Genomic DNA, 18,361 nt, shown 5'->3' with positions numbered 1-18,361 from the left:
ATATATAAAATATAATATAGAAAATATTTTAAATATTTTCAGAAATATTAATGTTTTAATAATTTTAATCATTAATTTCAATTATATATTTTATAACAAAAATTAATCGTCAAAATTACTAAAACATTAATATTTTTAAAATACTCGAAAACATCCTTATAATATAAGAAAGTCAACGTTCACTTTTCTTCACAAATTAAAGTAGGAATGAATTAAAAGTGAAAGTCAATTACATACTACAATTATAAGCATGGATGAAGCATCATCCATGATGCAAGAAGAATTTGACACCTACCTAAAGTACAAATACCAATAAGTATATTTCATAATCCTCTATGCGGAGCTTCAAAGTGTATATAGCAGAAACTGTCATCAAATACAGAGAAATGAATAATGAATGGGGTATGTATATGCATATGTATGTTATGGTATGATGATGATGAATTTAATTGGAAGGTGGTACAAATTTGAGAAGAAAGTGGCCTGCAAAGTTAATTTGGGTTTGACCTGTGGGTCCCCTTGGGCCTTGGCTTTGACTCCAACAACAATAAATCAGGAACATGTAATTCCTTCTTCTTCAGTTCTGTTAATAATGTATGCAGTAGTTCTTGCTTCTTGTATTACTATTCATATTATCCTCTTTTTATTAGTTTAAATTTTTAGGGTAAATAATATCATAACATAATATCAAAATTCTATATTCAAAAAATTTAAAGTCCAATTCTTTATAAATCTTAAAAGTAAAAAATAGCATAAAATAAATAAAAAAAAGTTTATACAAAAACAAACAAACACAAAAAAAAAAATCTTTACTTAAGGGATGTCGTGTTTGTTGTTCTCAACACAATACACACCTTTCTTATGTTATAAGCAAGTAGGGATGATGATGAAAATTAAGCGACAGATTTATCATGGTTGTGGAGTATATTTATAGGGCTTAATTGACAGACTTGTTGAACTGTTTTGATGATGAGTAATGAGTTGACCAGTTAGAGACAGTGGTCATAATAGAAAAATAAAAGATCGAGTACTTTGAGGTGAAAGTAATGATGTATCTCAATGAATCAATTATAGTTTAGCATATTAATTTAAACATTTTTATATTCTCACTTTAAATTGTCACTCGCATATGTTGGATTGATTAAATTGAATTTGGACGAATCAATTGATGGAAAATAATCTTGGTATTTCATTTCATGCAACGAGACTTCAAAAACTGAGTCTCTCAATTTTCACTCAAGTTTAAATTTGAGGAAGTGGATCTTTTTCGGTGAAAAAAAAACTGGATGATATCTAGTGTTTAATCTAACTATTTATTGTTCTCTCTCTTATTTATTTCTGGTCCCACTCATAGAATCAAAGGTGATAGATCACACTGTATTCTATCAATTGTTAAAAAAACTGGAGAAGATCCTTTTCTTAAATTTGGTCCTAGAATTATGCTGACGTAGATAATCAGTGACACATCAGAACAAAGTGTGGGTAAATAACACTGACAAGTCAAAGCAAACGATAGTGTCACGTGTATTAACATGATTTGTCCACGTGAAAACAACAATACATAGCATACTAATTTTAGGTCACATTCCTCTAAAATACTCGCATTGATACAAGAATACGGGAGATACACAAAACGATCACTCTTACGTACATGTTATCTTTTACAAATGTCAAAACTGCAGTATAAAAATTTTCTCCTACATGAAAACCATGCAAACTCAGTGGAGCAAAATGCTCCATGAAAGCTAACCCCAAATAAAAAAAATGCAGGGGACAAATGAGAAACAAAATAAATAAATAAAAAGCTCTCCATATATAATTTGAAATCCTGTTTCTATTTTACCTTATTTTGTGAGTGGAAGCAAGCTATTGTTACTGTACAGTTGCAACCAGTCTCTGGTAACCTGGTTTACTAATGTACAATTTACCTTCCTCCTGATCACTGAGCACTGCTCTATGAATCTGTAAAATGTTTAAAAAAAACCATGGGTCAAATATTTTCTATATCATGCCTAAAACTTTGATATAAGTCAAACCACATATTTACCATGCACAAGTTAATTTAGAAAAGCAGTATGCAGCAATGTAACTAATTTAAAGGGATAAAAAGGAAATGCTTTGATTTCTTGTGCAATAGTTAACAATAATTCCTAACCTTAAATACAACATCAAGCATCGAGTTGATCAATTTCTCTAATCCCGATCCGACGTAACTGTTGCAGATGATCAGCTATTTCCTTTAACAATTTAAGTCCTTCATTTCCATTGCTTAGTAAGTTCATACTATGCTCAAGAAAACTCAGGTCTGCCTCAAGAATTTGAAGCCTTCCAACGAAATTATGAATCACATTTCCAGTTGAAGCTAAATCATTATTTCCACAGAGCAAAGGGGAATCACCATTTTCGTCAAAATCTTTAGGTTCCTTGGATGAGAAGTAATCACAATCCTTGGCATCTGAATTCATTTTTAATATGGAAACAGAATCTGGCATCACAACACTGCGGTCTAACTTTTCGCAGTTTACTGGGGATTCCTTTCCAGAACTTTCAGAATTGATGCACTTCTCCTCTGAGTGATGCATATTCAAGAAAAGGTAAACTTGCTTCTCCAGCTTCTTCAACCGGTCCGAAATATACAGCCTTTCCTCTTGAAACTTCAATGATGAATTTTTCACAAGTTGAACATTTTTCCCCTCCAAAGAAGTGACTAACTCTTGAGCTTTGTCAGATATAATAGGATTTTCAGTAACTGATTTTCCAAGAATACTTTCTTCGCTTTCGATGGCAGAACATTGTGAGTTATCCAATCCAATATCCTTCACCTTCATCTCAAAGTTTGTCACCAAAACATTTTCATTCATTGATTCATCAGGGAATTTCTTCCTATAAAAATCAAGCTTTGCTTCCAATTCCTCAATCTCTCTGTCCTTCTCAGAAATAGCATCGTTCGCCTTTTGCAAAGCGTCGGTATCATACTCTGACTGCTCATCCATCACTCTTAAATACTGCAAGGCTTCCATATGTAATGCTGCCTTTTCTTCCTGCAGCCTTGTGATCATGGCTAGTGCTTGATTAGCAGCAACTGCAGAAGCATTTCTTTCTTCCTCCAGCTCTTTATACAAAGCACTCATCAGTTTCCTGTCATGATCAACTTGCCGTTTTAGTCTGTCAACCGCGCTTTCACCTTCAATTTCACTCACAATGCTTCCATCCAGAGACAAGCCGGACTCATTTCGCTCGAGTGATATCATCTTTTGAAGTATCTGCATTCCGGTAGAGTTAGAAACATCAGAATTCTTCATTTCGTCGCTGTTTATAGACAATCTGGGACTGATATCGTTCATAGACAGATCAGTTCCTCGAGTAGCAGAGAATTGTGACAACATCATCTTCAAATCTTCGCTAACTCTTGTAGAATCTTTACCAAGCCATTGTTCAGCAAGCATGCCGGATAACTGTCTTCCTTTGTTACCAACAGCTAGCTTATAAGCATCACCCAGATCCAATATAATGGGATTTTGCTGAAAACTGTCACTAGAAACCGGGTTTGGTTCGGAACCTGCTTCGGATGTTGTTTGCTTATTGCCTGACTTGATGATTTCCTCACAATCCATGGCAGATCTTTTATCAGATGCTAGCCCAACTTCATTTGTTGTCAATTCATCTATAAAAGTATTGCACAAAATGTTCAATGTAAGTACCAAAAATCATGAACTTATGGCCTAATATAATTAGACATTAAAACTTTTAGATATAAAAAATGAATATAGAGTTACTGACTATTTTATTCATTCAGAAAAATGATTTGGTTAAAGTAGGCTATAAACTATTCATCTTCAATCCTTCATCAGCTAACAAATTGTGATGCACTCCTAAATCATTCAAACAGAAGAGTTCCATGGTACAGAAAACTAAAAGCTGAGAATAACTTACAGCTTTCCTTTGATACTGTGGTAGCATCAGCATTTTTTTCAGCCTGTTGCCAATCAAGTTCTTCGTCATTATTCTCACTTCCCATTGCTTCTGATACAGATTTAATAGCATGAGTATCCGTATTTTCTAACTGAATTTCCGGCTCTGATAGTAATGGCTCAAGTGGAGGAGCTAAACTCCTGGGCTTCCCTGAAGCCTTATTTAAATCAATGATGGTAGGCTCTATGTCTTCACATGGAAGTTTTACATCTTCCTTGGTATCATCCGTTACAGAAACTGGTATATTGGTATCGTCATCTTCGGATAAGGGAAGTTCAGATTCAGACTCAGTATCAGAAGTAACCTTGACTTCTGTATAACCTACATGAGACAAAGGGTCAAGCTGGCTATTTCTAAGGTTTGCAACTCTGAATGATACTGATGGTTTTGCTCTCCTTTTCTTGTCATGTAAACTGTCTCTAACAGCTTCCAACTCATCAAGATCCACAACTTCAGACTCAATTGACTTACTGAAAGCCAATCTTTCATCATAAGAATTGAAAATCCTTTGCTCATTGCAACAAGAACACCGTGTTTCAATCCGGTCACCAAGTAATGGATCCTGATCAAACCTGGAGGCAGATTCATCCCCAAATTTACCTACTAAGTTGCAATTTTCAGCATTGGTTTTATTGATGTTAGCAAGAGAAAAGAGGCAGTTTTGGCAAATTCCTTGAACATTAACAAGCTTATCATGCGCGCGACAAAGAACCAATGAAGAAATCTCCAATTTATGAGCACTGCAGATCAATTCCCAATAGAATCCTGTTTTCTGCTTTCCTAACACATGATCAAGTCTTGAACAAAAGAGGCATGGGGTTTGCAATTTGCAGTAACTAGCAAACTTTGTAATGACATAAGAAAATACAGCATCAACAAAAAGGAAAAAGATCAGAAACCATTCCAGCAATGCCGATGCCAATGATGTGCTAAAATTTCTGGATAACATGGCAGTTGACAATCCAGAAGACGCCATTGAATCAAGGGAGCAACCAATTTCTTGAAAGTTGAAACAGATCAAACTTGATACCAAATTTCAAGGCAAAAGACAAAACTGATTGCACAAAAAAAAAAAGTTAGAACATAGAAGGATTGTTCAGCATACTATAAGATCAAAATTACACGATATTGATTGATAATTTGATATACAATGAACACTAAACAGTCCCATTGAGATGCTAAATTAGAAACAAACGAATCAATATCCAGAAAACCCTGAAGAAAAAGAAGTCATTATTATTATAAATCATACAACTATGATCAGCTGCAGAAACTTTAAACAGTATAAACGTTACATACAAGATAATAGATAAATGAATAATTATGAGAGATAGAGAATCACATCAACAAAGGAGTTATATTTATTACAGAAACTGAAAGAATATAACATCAGAGAAGTATGATAAATACCTTATTGTAGTGATTAGTAATTATTATGTGTCATATATGTATGTGTAAATGTTGAGTCCAATCAGATTCAGAGGCATCAAGAGGGTATCAACACTTAGTATGTGGCGATGGTTGGAGCTTAGTGATGTAGAAAATAATCAACAAAGTAAACCAAAAAGAATCAAACACAAAGTTTGAAGCTTTCCAACGTAAATCCACGCACACACACATTTACTTTCTTGTTGAAAAATAAAACAAGCCGACAAAGACAAAAAGGGTCTTCAAGAGTGTAGAGAGAGAGAGGGGGAGAGAGAGAGATATTCAAATACCGGAACTACCCCGGAAAAACATTGACTAGGAGTTATCTCTTATGTCCCATTTTGGTAATTGTATCAGAAAATAAATAATAGTAGTAACAATATTATAATGAAAAGAAAAAGGATTGGAGCACCAATTTTATTCTTCTCTAATCTTATTTGTTTTAATATTATGGTACGTTTACCGTTTACAATATAAATATATATTAAAAATTTTAAAAAATATATATTTATATATAAATATATTAATAACTAATTTTAATATAAGAATAATATTTTTGTTATTTTAATGTCTCATTTCTGGCGCATGGAAGATTAGAAAACAAGGAACCTTAGGCTATAGCTATCTATGAACAGAGAACATTCCCGAAAGTAACAAAGCAGTTACGGGTGGCCCATCCCTTTCCATCTTCCATTCCAATCATATCAATATTTACGGAATAAGAGATCAGAACATACCATGACACGTATATTTTAGTTAAAACTATGTAAAAGGTTTAAAGAAAAAGGTCAAATCATGCAAGTGAGCGAGTGAGCTTGAATATATTACAATATTTCCATATTTTTTAAAAAATGCAGAAAACACTTAAGAACACGTTTAATTGAATAATTTCAAGAGATTAAATAATTGTTCCGTTATTATTTGTATGTGTTATAACTTTATATTAATTATAATAATGAATAAGCGTGTAAGGAAGTAATGGTAAGGTGAAAGCCGAGAGAGATTAGATATCAGATATGTCGGCTATATGTAGATGGTCGGCGTGAACTTTAGCAATGTGAGCTGTGACTGTGACTAATCTAATCATAGTAATACCGACCGAAGAACTTGTTGACTTGGCGTTTTCAAGAATCACAATTATGGTTTATGTTCTTATTTACTGAATTATTATACTCATTCTAGAATTATGACGTATCTCTTTATTTAGAGTTTCTGGCTTTAAATTTAGGCGTCTATTGTTGTGTAAGTGCAAATATCAATGACTTTATATTTATCTAGTACGTAATTATGGACCCCTTGAAAGAAATTGCACTTAATTGACGCAGAGCAAGTATCATCATATGGTCATAGGTGCACCAACTTTCCAAAACAAGTAAATAATACATCAGGCCATGGATAGTGTGTGTAGTATTTCCAAATGACTAGAATTACAAACAGAAAGCTAGCGCCATACAAAAATCACATTCATAAGGATTCAGAAAAATGGAGGGAGGAAGAAAAAGAAGCATAATTTAGCAGAGCGTCCTTGTTCGTCAAATTATTACATCAATCAGTTCCCGGCATTCTACACTTTCAACAATGAGCAGATTTTGTAGAACTGCTCAGCTCAGTAGCCATAGTTCGCACCATAAACTGAGCCATAGCCTCCGGTATGGCCTTGGTTGGATGGTGGAGATGCATAAACAGAACTATGAGCCTGATAAGAATTATATCCTTGATCTGCACCAGGTCCCCCTGTTTGTGGCTGCTGCCCTGTTGCTGCTGCCGCCGCTGTTGGTGCTCCAGCTTCCGCCATAAAATTCTGCACCACAAATTCATAATCACGTTGCTTGATTGCCATGCAAATTAATTAGGTTAAAATACTTATAAATCAAGCAAGATTATCCCCAAGCTTAGAATATCTTTTACTTGAAACCAAAAAGATGACCTATAATGTACAAAGCTCCCACGTGGTCTGAATTTGGGTGCGTAAATTAAACCGTTAAATGCAGGATAAGGAGGATTACCTGTATCAATTGCTGGGCAGTTTGGACTTGAGAAGCGGTTCCACTAATTTCAACTGTCATCTCTCCCGGAACACCTCTTGTTTCTTGTATAGTAACCGTAGCTCCACTAGCCCGTCTAATGTAACTTATATTTGCTCCAGCTGTTCCAATAACAGCATCGGCATAAGATAGGGGAATTTGCATTTGCTGTGTGATCTGACAAAATAGCAAGTGCAAATTGAGGTCAACAAAAAGATGTATTCACTTTTGGAGAGTGCAAGAGACCAAATTTGCAATTAGTAGGTACCTGAGTCACTATAGAAGGTGCAGATTGAGTATTTGAAGACGCATGAACACCTATTGAAGAATCTCTTCCATAGGCAGATATACCGTGATGGGGCTGTTTCTCCACTGGAGGTGGGATTTCAGCTGGGGGATAGTAACTATCAAGTGGTCGCGGAGGTGGCATGTATTGAGGAGTAGGTACAAAACCAGGACCTCCACCGGCATTTGGAGGAAGACCCTGAGGTGGACCCCATGATTGGTGAGGTGGCATGTGCTCCACTCGATGAGGATTTGCCATTTGCATCTGGAGAAATAACAGTTTATGTAAATGCCTCAGTTTGTCAAAACGATAAATTATTCGGATAAAATCACACACTTACATTCATTTCAAAAATTGGAATTACAGAGCGATCAACTAAAAACTTCTTTAGATGGGATGCAATAAGTTCAATTGCCTTGTGAACCCCAGTGGGATCCCCTAGTACTTCAACCACCCTATCATCTTGAAGAGCAAAAACAGGAAGGTCTTCTGCAAAATAGTAAGACAAGTAGACAACCATATGCTTAGCAACTAGAAAATGTCACAGCCTAACCAAGGATTAAAGGAAAAAACACAGCAAATATGTGAGAAACCACCATAAAAGTTCATGGATAGAAAGAATTCTTTTTTTTTGAATTTTTTTTTTTTTTGGGTGGACCCTAACTATACAATTTGATGCTTCTTGGATAGATTTTACAGTTCCTCCTTGCTTCCCAATTAAACTTCCTGCTTGTGATGCTGGCACCAATATTTTTGTAGAAACCTTCCCGGCCACACCTGAAGAAGCATGGGAGAAATCATTCTCTAAACCATCAAGAAGCCTCTTATGAACTCTCAATAAGCCATCCACAGCAGGAGGAAGAGATGAATCAGGCTCGTCTTTTCCTGATACCATTACCTGATCAACGTGAACAAAAATCATCATCCTAAACATTCTGTCCAATGCTTGCAAAAAAAGGAAAATATATATATATCTTTAACCAACAATAAAACACACCAACCCCAAGCATGTTGCATGCCACCTAAAATCTCAAGACAAAAGCATACAAGAAACGATTTTCAATGATAAAATTTCAATAGTTTAGAGGATTTAGAACAATGGCTGATCCACCTTCTAGTATATTTTCTTTCCCAACTAATCCTTAACTATCCTCACTTGTCAGCAAAATACCAGAAGGAACAACCTTCCTCAACCATATTTATGATATCCCTTCCCTCTACCAATGTATGGAATAACCCCTAATGTTCCATTAAGAAAAAAAAGTTACTATTTTTGTTTGATCAACTAAACCAGCTAATATTTTACATTTTACTAAATCCAAAGCTTGCAAAAGGTTGAAGTCTCATAGTGGAAAATAATCTTTATAGTTTACCACTAATTTGTAACATAACACAAGATGTAAGACACATGTCAAAGTGGAAGTGCCTTCTAATTCTTCAATGACCAAGTCTTGGTTTAGAATAATGCATTTTAGCTTGTAATAGATCAGTATGGCAAGGATTTCTATTGAAGAACTACTATGAAAAACTAAAATCATTAATACATAGGGAAGCTCTGTGTGTTAAGAGGAAAATTGATTGATATAGTTAGAACTTAGGTAGTTTTTTAATCCTTTTCTTTTAATAATATGTATGATAATAAAAATACTTCAGTTTTAATACATGGTGATTTTAATATTGTATAAGAGCTGGCAATAAGCTGTTTTTTCATTGCTTGCAATCTGCTTGAGGCAAGACATCAATCATCGAGGTTCTGAATTTACCAGATGAAATGCAGAGCTTCATGCTACTTTGGTACAAAATGTCTACAAATAAATAAACTTTTCAGCACTTTGCAACGCTCAAAGCTGATCCTTGCATCTGGATCTTTGGTTCTTCAAGATTGGGATCTAAATGATGATTGAGTCGTTGCCTTTAAAATTGGGACATTGAACCTGCACAGATTCATTTTCTGTTAGAATTAAATTAATATTTTAGGGATTCTTGCCAGCATTCTTCTTTTTGGAATTCGCTTCATTTGCTTTGTATTGGTTTCTTTACTATTGTAGTACATTTAAGCAAGGTTACCCCTTTGACCATGCAAGCTATTGGTGAATTTTCTTGGTTGTTTTTATACTTTCATGTAAACATCTACCTACTAAAACATAAGACTGAAATTTTTTATTAAAGATTGACAAGGAGACAGAGCCACACTCTGTTCTCCTCTCTAACATCTTTGGCAAACTTTCAATCACATTGGATAATGTTCCATTTCTTCCAAAAGAACAATGCTTGTAGTATGTAAATGAACTGTGTTTTTTGCCCATTATTTATATTCTAAGTACTTAGAAGCAGTTTGGGTGGCAGATTACGTAATTTATCTAGAGTCTTACAAAGTTACATAGTTACATGTCAATTCACACTCTTTTTTCTTTCTTTCTTTTTTTCTGGTATATATATTAAATCAAGTAAAAATATTAAAAAATGATAAACCTGAATTTATAATTGCAACATGCAGGCAATAACCACAATCACTAGTAAAATCCATGGTAAAAAATTAGATAATATCATCACCCATCAACTGCTCTAATAACCAATATCATCAACCAAATGGAGCAAGGAAAACATCAGAAAGAACAAAGAAGAGATCCATATCAATAGTTCTCCATCAATAGCAATTAGCTTAAGCAACAACAAAACCATCCTTCCAGGGCAATAATAAAGAAGCTTGAGCTTAACGAGTCACCAGCATGCATTCAACTTATTATACTTCCAATTGATAGAAGGGAAATTAGGATTACTTACAGCCCTTTCAGAAGTTCCAGGAGGACCATCAAGAATCTTAATGCGAGCACGTGTCTCCTCCACAATCTTCTTAATGAACTCTCCTTTACGTCCAATAATACCTCCAACCTTCTGCGCAGGAACTAACATACGGAACACACTCTCGCCTGGCCACCCGGGCCACTTCTTCTCGCCGCCGCCGCCATCACCACCAGTTCCCCCTGCTGGTGCTGCTACTTCTGGTGGTGGTGGTGGTGCTGCTGCAGCCTCCGCGACGGGCTCCTCCTCCGCCACCTCCTGCCCTTCGTTTTCCTCATGCTCCACGTTCTCTATCACTTGGTCTTGGTCTTGGTCTTGTTCTTCCTCTTCCTCTTCTTCCTCCTCCTCATGTTCCTCTATGTTCTGATCAACTTCAGCATCAGCCATAGGGTTTCACTGATTCCACTACTACAACACAAACAATATCGTAAATAAATTTGGAGAAAAATCAGATGCGAGAAAAAGAAATGCCAGCTAGCTCATTGTCATCAACAAAAGAATAGAAGTGAGTGGTGTTGTTTAAAACTACCTTGGTTACGAGCTGAGGTAGAATTACGACAAGAGGGATGGAATTGGGGAATCTAGGGTTTGGGGTTTTGGAGAGAGAGTGTGGCGCAATTCTTGGGTATTACTATTATATATCTTCTCGAACTCTTCTAACAATATTATATTTTATTGATTAATTAAAATACTTTAATAAAGACCACACAAAGAAGCTCATATATGAATATATAACAAAACATAAATCATTCTATAACCAATATTTTAACCTCAAAAAAAAAATTTTCAAACAAAAATACAACAATAATTTCAAAAACATTAATTTTCATATAAAATATTTTAAAATAAATAAATGGTTTGGGCTCACGTTCAAACATCCAATACATTGTCCATGAATAAATAAAGTACTTTCATAGTCCGAAATAAAAACAACAATTATCAAGAATGAAAGACATTCAAATTAAAATTTTCCATATATAAATGACTATGATTTTGCTTCCAAAAAAGGCCATCATGTTTAAATCTTACACTCCATTAATATGATTACCCTTTAACAAAAAAAAATAAAATGAAATAAAATTTGAGGCAAAATCCACATTTACATAGAGATATATCATATTTGTAGGATATAATAAAATGTACCAAATTGAATCAAATAAAAGCACTTGTTCTTGGGTGGATATCTGGACTTGACTTCGGTTCTTAGAAGTTGTGGCCGAGATATTATCTTCAACGCCGAGCTTTAAACTTGAAGGATCTGAGCTTTTCGTCCAAAGGTATTCCACGTTGCAAATAGCGTGAGCATAGGGGAGTGTACCTGCAAAAGACACTTCGATACTTAAATCAGTATTGTGTATTTCTTGTGTCTCTTGAGGATATGATGTCTTACCTTTTTATAACCGAGTATCAATCGTTACCCTTTTTTATCGTCGTTTTCATTAAGTGGTATTATTTGAATAAATGGCCGATTTGTAATGTTAGAGATGACTTATAACGGCTTGGCCGAGTTATAGCTCATAAAGCCGATTTATACTTATGGTAACGGTCGTATCATAGCTGCCAGTTTCCCGTGGCTTGAAGGTTTTCTGGCTTGCTCGGTTTTCCTCAATACTAAGTCGTGGAGATGAAATCTTCTTGGTTGAAGCTTCTTGTTATATTGTCGAGCTATATGTTGTTGCATAGCTCGGTGACGGATTGCCACTGAGAGTTGAACTTCTTCAATGGTATCAAGGTCGTGCCTTCTGGATTGGTCTGATGTTTCAACGTCGACAATTTGTGCTCGGATTGAGGATTGAGAGATCTCCACTGAGATCATTACTTCTGAGCCATACACCAATCTAAAAGGCGTCTCGCCGGTTGTTGAATGTACAATTGTGTTGTATCCCCATATTACTTCAGGGATTAGTTCGGACCAGAGGCCCTTTGCCTCGTCGAGCTTTTTCCTTAGTGTATGTAAGATGATCTTGTTTGCAGCTTCTGCTAATCCGTTCGTCTGTGGGTATTCAACTGATGAAAAATGTTGTTTGATTTTGAGATTTTGCAAGAAAGAAGTGAATTTGTTATCGGCAAACTGGCGACCATTATCAGTGATAATGTGCCGAGGTATGCCGAACCGACAGATAATACTTTTCCAGACAAAGGAGATCATTTGTTGGGATGTTATCTTTGCCAGTGGTTGTGCTTCTATCCATTTGAAAAAGTAATCAATTGCAACTATCAAGAATTTTACCTGGCCAGGAGCTAATGGGAAAGGGCCGAGAATATCAATCCCTCACTGATGGAACGGCCAAGTTACCTCAGAACTGTGCAGAAATTTCGCAGACATATGTGTGATGGTTCCGTGCATTTAACAATTTTGGCATGTTTTAACTTTCTCAGCGCTATCCTTTTGTATTGTCGGCCAATAAAAACCTGCACGCAGTAGTTTTGAGGATGAGCTTCGGGCGCCAATATGTGTACCGCAGATACCTTTGTGGGCCTCACCGAGTGCTAGGTCGGCTTCGTTCCTGCAAAGACATTTCAACAAAGGTCGAGAGAAACCTCACCTATACAAACAGTTATCGTATATAAGAAAGAAAGATGACTGTCTCTTAAATTTTGTTATATTTGTGATATCGGCTGGGATGATTCCAGATTGTATATATTCTATGTAAGGTTGTCTCCAGTCATCTCCCTGCGTTAAACTTAAAACCTCAGCTAAAGTTACACTGGGTGTAAGTAGTGTAGATTGGTATAGAGAAGAAGTAGGTGTTTGGGAGCTTGCAAGTTTAGACAAACTATCTGCTCGGTGATTATTTTTCCGAGGTATGTGATGTAACTCGAATTTAGAGAATTTTGAAATTAACCCTTTCATAGTATCCAGGTATTTTGCTAATAGAGAATCTTTTACCTGGTAAATATTATTTACTTGTTGGACGACAAGCAAAGAATCACAATATACCTTTAGTTCGGAGATGTTCAAATTGGCTGCGAGCTTTAGACCGGCGATTAATGCCTCATACTCGGATTGATTATTGCTTGCCTTGAATGACAAGTGCAAGGATTGTTCCAAAACAAAACCATTTCCATCCTCTAGAATGACCCTTGCTCCACATCCTTGAAAGTTGGATGCTCCGTCAAAATAGAGTGTCCACGCAGCTGAGCTATTTGTTGGATCTGGTTCAGTAAATTCAGCAAGGAAATCGGCAAGATGTTGTGACTTGATTGACCCTCGGCTCTTATATCGAATATCGAACTCGGAGAGTTCCACCAACCATTTAATAAGTCGGCCAGCCAGTTCGGGCTTGTATAACACTTGTCTTAAAGGTTGGTTAGTTCGTACATTGATTATATGGCTTTGGAAGTAAGGTCGTAGACGACGAGCTGTGAAAATTAGTGCCAGCGCCAACTTTTCAATCTTCGGATACCGGAGTTCGGCATTTTGTAGTGATTTACTGATAAAATAGATCGGTTGTTGTACCTTTTGTCTTTCTATAACAAGCATAGAACTTACAGCCCAGTCAGTAACAGACAGATATAAATAAAGCTCTTCGCCTGGAAGAGGTTTTTGTAAAATCGGAGGCTTTGAAATTGTTGTTTTCAGTTTTAAAAATGCTGCCTCACATTCCTCATTTCAAAGAAAATTGTTTTTCTTTTTACGTGTTTGGAAAAAATGAAATGATTTAGATGCTAAGCATGGTAAAAATCTTGAGAGAGTGGCAAGTCTCCCTATGAGGCGTTGTACTTCTTTGATGGTCCGTGGGCTCGCCATTTCTAATATAGCTTGGCATTTTTCTGGATTTGCCTTAATTCTCCGGTTTGTTAACAGGAATCCGAGGAATTTGCCTCCTTGCACTCCGAAAGCACATTTCTCCGGGTTCAGCCGCATATTGTATCGTCGGACTTGACCGAAGATTTCTATAAGATCAGTTAGATGGTCATCACCGACCTTAGTTTTTGCAACCATGTCATCAACGTACACCTCCAAGTTTCTGCCGATTTGGTGGGCAAAGACTTTGTCCATAACCCATTGATAGGTTGCACCTGCATTTTTAAGTCCAAAAGGCATAACCTTATAGTAGTAATTACCATGTGCAGTAATGAAAGCAGTTTTATTTTGATCGGATGGGTGCATGAGAATCTGGTTATAACCAGAATATGCATCCATAAAACTCAAAGTTTGGTAACATGATGCATTGTCAACTAGGCAATCAATAGAAGGTAGAGGGTAAGCGTCTTTTGGGCATGCTTTATTGAAATCAGTGAAGTCAACACACATCCGCCATTTAGCATTTTGTTTTTTTACCATCACCACGTTTGCAAGCCAAGTGGTGAACCGAATTTCCCTGATGAAACCAGCATGAAGTAGCTTTCTGGTTTCCTCCAAGGAGGCTTGCCTTTTTTTGTCTCCCAAGTTCCTTTTTTTTCTGAGCTATAGGCTTTATTGAGGGGTCTAACGCCAACTTGTGAGAGATAACCGAGGGATCAATCCGAGGCATATCAGCGGGTGTCCAAGCAAACAGGTCAGCATGTTGGGACAAAAACTTTTGGAGCCTGCTCTTCTCCTCGAGGCTAAGAGTTGTACCTACATAAGTAAATTTTTGTGAGCCAGTGTCAAAATATATTTTCTGTAAATCTTCTGTAGGTGTTGGCCTTTCAAGGAACTCGGCTCTAGGGTCGAGATTGGATAGTGCTGGTAATTCGCCGAAACTGCTGATGTTGTTCACTTGTGTTGCTGTAGGTAGGCTCGTATACTTGAGGCTCGTATTATAACATTGGCAAGTTTCTTTATGATCACTGTGAATGGTGGCGACAATATCATCCTGCACATGAAACTTTACACAGAGATGAATTGTAGAAACTATGGAACCGAATTTGTTCAAGAAAGGGCGGCCAAGTATCAGATTATATGGGCTAAAGCAGTCAACTACTAAATATTGTACATCATAGGTTTTAGATAAGGGATGCTCACCTAGTGTGGTTTTTAACCACACAGACCCTAGTACAGGGACGCGTTCTCCTGAAAAACCGACCAGGTCCCCGGTGGAAGGTTGGAGGATCTTGTCGCTAAGCTTCATCTTCTGGAAGGTGGAATATAAGAGAACGTCCGCACTACTTCCCAGATCCAATAGTATTTTGCGTACCAGAAGGTCGCCTAATTGAATAGTAATCACCACCGGGTCGTCCAGGTTTGGAGTGTTCGTACTAAGGTCGGATGCCTAGAATGTCATCTGCGGAAGATGTGGTGGTGCTAGATCCCAGGCAGAACCACCTTCAATCGAGAACATAGCTCGGTATGAACGCTTTCGTGCTGAACTTGTGGGGCCTCCACCTGTAAAACCACCGGAAATACAGTTAATTATCCCTCACGGTTGGTTGGGGTGACTTGAGGTTGCTTTATCTTTATCTCGGGAGTGTTGTCCCGCCGAGGTGTTGTCAGCTGAGAAAGGGGGACGTTGTTGCATATGGCTGCCGATGTATTTGTCCAGGTGGCCCTGCCGAGCTAGGCGCTCTAGCAAGTCCTTCGCAATGATACATTCATCAGTGGTATGTCCGTGCTTTTGATGGAAGATACAATATTTTGATTTGTCTACATTTTTTGCATCTTGATAAGTGCCGACCTTGCGAGGTGGTTTGATCAGCTTAGAGTTGAGTATTTCCTTGATGATGTCGTCCCTCTTGTATTAAACTGGGTGTAGTTCTCATAGCGTGGGGTTAATTTGAAGCCTCTCTTATTTTCCCGAGGCTTGTCATCTTCCTTGTATTGGCTCTTGTCTGATTTCCGAGCTTGCCGTAACTCTTCAATGTCAATCTGCCCTTTTGCCTTCTCCCAAAACTCGGCTAGGGTTTTTGGTTTGGCGACAGTAATAGACTCCTGGAACTTGCCTGGCCGAAGACCGCTCTTAATGGCATGTAAATGTACCTCGGGATGGAGATCTGGTATAGTCATGGCCACCTTTGTGAAGCGGGTCATGTAGTCTTTGAGGCTCTCGTTCGGCCCTTGTTTGATGGTGTTCAAGTAATCAGAGTCATGCAAATAAATAGCAGAGCCAGCAAAATGATCCTCGAAGAGTGTTGCTAATTCTTGAAAACGAGAAATTGAATCTGTAGGTAAAGAACAAAACCAATCAAGTGCAGGACCATCTAAATAAGAAGGAAAGCAACGGCATAAAACTTTATCAGAAGCACCGTTTACGATCATTATGGATCTGAATTTTTTGATGTATGTCTTTGGATCTCCCAACCCATCATAAGGGGTTAGAGTTGTCAGCAGAGTGAACCTCCTAGGCAGCTCAAAGTTCATCACGTCGGGTGTAAAAGGTCCAACAGAGTTTTCAGGCTCGGCATTTTCATTTTCTGGCTGGGTTTTCCTATTGTGCCGAGTCTCATCATTCTGCTGAGCTCCTTCATCACGTGGTTGCCCATCTTCATCATTCCGAGGGGTTTCAGATATGTGTATCAGACCGGACTGATGTTCTTCATCTTCGAGGTGTTCACGGCGATTATTATTATTCTCAACCCGAGCATTGGCTAGCTCGGCAATTTGGTTGGCCATTCTTTGATTTTCTTTGGTCATACGCTGGTTGGCTTCCGCCATACGTTGGTTTGCTTGCTGAAGTTTCGTTACCATCCGAAGAAGTTTGGATGGGGTAGGAGGTGGCGCGTCGGCCATGGATTAATGCGGGAAATTTTGAGACCGATAAGTAGGAAGGGTTTTTCGTACACGGTCATACGGTGTGCGCCAATTGTTCTTGGGTGGATATCTGGTCTTGACTTTGGTTCCTAGAAGTTATCGCCGAGATATTATCTTCAATGTCGGGCTTTAAACTTGAAGGATCTGAGCTTTTCGTCCAAAGGTATTCCACGTTGCAAATAGCGTGAGCACAGGAGAGTGTACCTGCAAAAGGCACTCCGATGCCTAAGTCAGTATTTTGTATTTCTTGTGTCTCTTGAGGATATGATGTCTTACTTTTTTATAACTGAGTATCCACCGTTACCCTTTTTTATTGTCGTTTTTATTGAGTAGTATTATTTGAATAAATGGCCGATTTGTAACGTTAGAGACGACTTATAATGGCTTGGCCGAGTTATAACTCATCAAGCCGATTTATACTTATGGTAACAACTGTATCAACACTCATGATCGAACATAGATGATTAATAATTATCAAAAAGAGAGGAAATTAATATTTCTTACATCTCTAATTCATTTATACTATTGAGGTGAAATTGAAAGTTATAAACAATAAAAATAGCTAATGCACTTTTGATAACCTTATCTTATATTGCATTAAATTATTATTAATAGACAACAATGAAAATTTTGTGAGTGAACAAATATTTTTATTATTTTAAAATAAAAATGCTAATCTAGCGGTAATTTATAGAAAAGAGAATAATATTTTGAAACATATTATTTTAAACGAGTAAACAATCAAAATAGTATTAAAAAATTTACATCGCTAACAAAAAACAATTCTAAAAGGTGTTAACAACAAATAAGTCTCGAAGAACTAAATATACATTATATATATATTCTAAAAAAAAGACTTTAGATGTCATATTTTGATGCAATTTTTTGCAAGTAATATTAAAAAATAAGATCTTTTCATTCTCAAAAATTTATAATTTTATGTCAAGGGAATTTTTTAAAAATTTTTTAATTGTGAATGACTAATTTTTTTTGAAAAATAAAAAAATATTTAGAGATCAAATTTTGCTTTAAATATTTTTGTGAATCTTCTAAATATTTATTCAAATATTGACAAAACAATTTATATTAAATAGACATGTCATTTGTTAAATATGAAAATTTTTTGTCACTTTTAATAAATATAATATGTATTAGTTATTGTTATCGTTGTTATCG

At 36.6% G+C, this 18,361-nt stretch overlaps 3 protein-coding genes across 4 annotated transcripts; all 3 read right to left on the bottom strand.

The window, feature by feature from the left end:
- LOC107645797 (myosin-binding protein 1) lies at nt 1,501-5,616 on the bottom strand. The gene is made up of 4 exons (XM_016349913.2): nt 5,383-5,616; nt 3,934-5,026; nt 2,156-3,664; nt 1,501-1,962 (listed from the first exon to the last, which is right to left on the bottom strand). Exons 2-3 carry the CDS (start codon nt 4,946-4,948, stop codon nt 2,169-2,171), a joined length of 2,511 nt encoding a protein of 836 aa, XP_016205399.1. The 5' UTR covers nt 4,949-5,026; nt 5,383-5,616; the 3' UTR covers nt 1,501-1,962; nt 2,156-2,168.
- Nucleotides 6,717-11,153, bottom strand: LOC107645798 (flowering locus K homology domain). Of its 2 annotated transcripts, none has more exons than XM_021104101.1 (7): nt 11,042-11,153; nt 10,495-10,920; nt 8,367-8,608; nt 8,051-8,207; nt 7,693-7,974; nt 7,407-7,601; nt 6,717-7,201 (listed from the first exon to the last, which is right to left on the bottom strand). In XM_021104101.1, the coding sequence occupies exons 2-7, from the start codon at nt 10,897-10,899 to the stop codon at nt 7,007-7,009; spliced, it is 1,476 nt and encodes a 491-aa protein (XP_020959760.1). In that variant the 5' UTR covers nt 10,900-10,920; nt 11,042-11,153; the 3' UTR covers nt 6,717-7,006. The 2 variants fall into 2 exon arrangements, with proteins under 2 accessions (XP_020959760.1, XP_016205402.1); XM_016349916.2 differs by having other exon boundaries at nt 10,495-10,917.
- Nucleotides 15,711-17,164, bottom strand: LOC107646449. Its single transcript, XM_016350631.1, has 2 exons — nt 16,219-17,164; nt 15,711-15,823 (listed from the first exon to the last, which is right to left on the bottom strand). Exons 1-2 carry the CDS (start codon nt 17,162-17,164, stop codon nt 15,711-15,713), a joined length of 1,059 nt encoding a protein of 352 aa, XP_016206117.1.

Source organism: Arachis ipaensis, chromosome B06 (genome assembly GCF_000816755.2).
Source record: "Arachis ipaensis cultivar K30076 chromosome B06, Araip1.1, whole genome shotgun sequence".
In the NCBI taxonomy this organism is placed as follows: Eukaryota; Viridiplantae; Streptophyta; class Magnoliopsida; order Fabales; family Fabaceae; genus Arachis; species Arachis ipaensis.
This window is presented reverse-complemented; position numbering and strand designations above follow the sequence as displayed.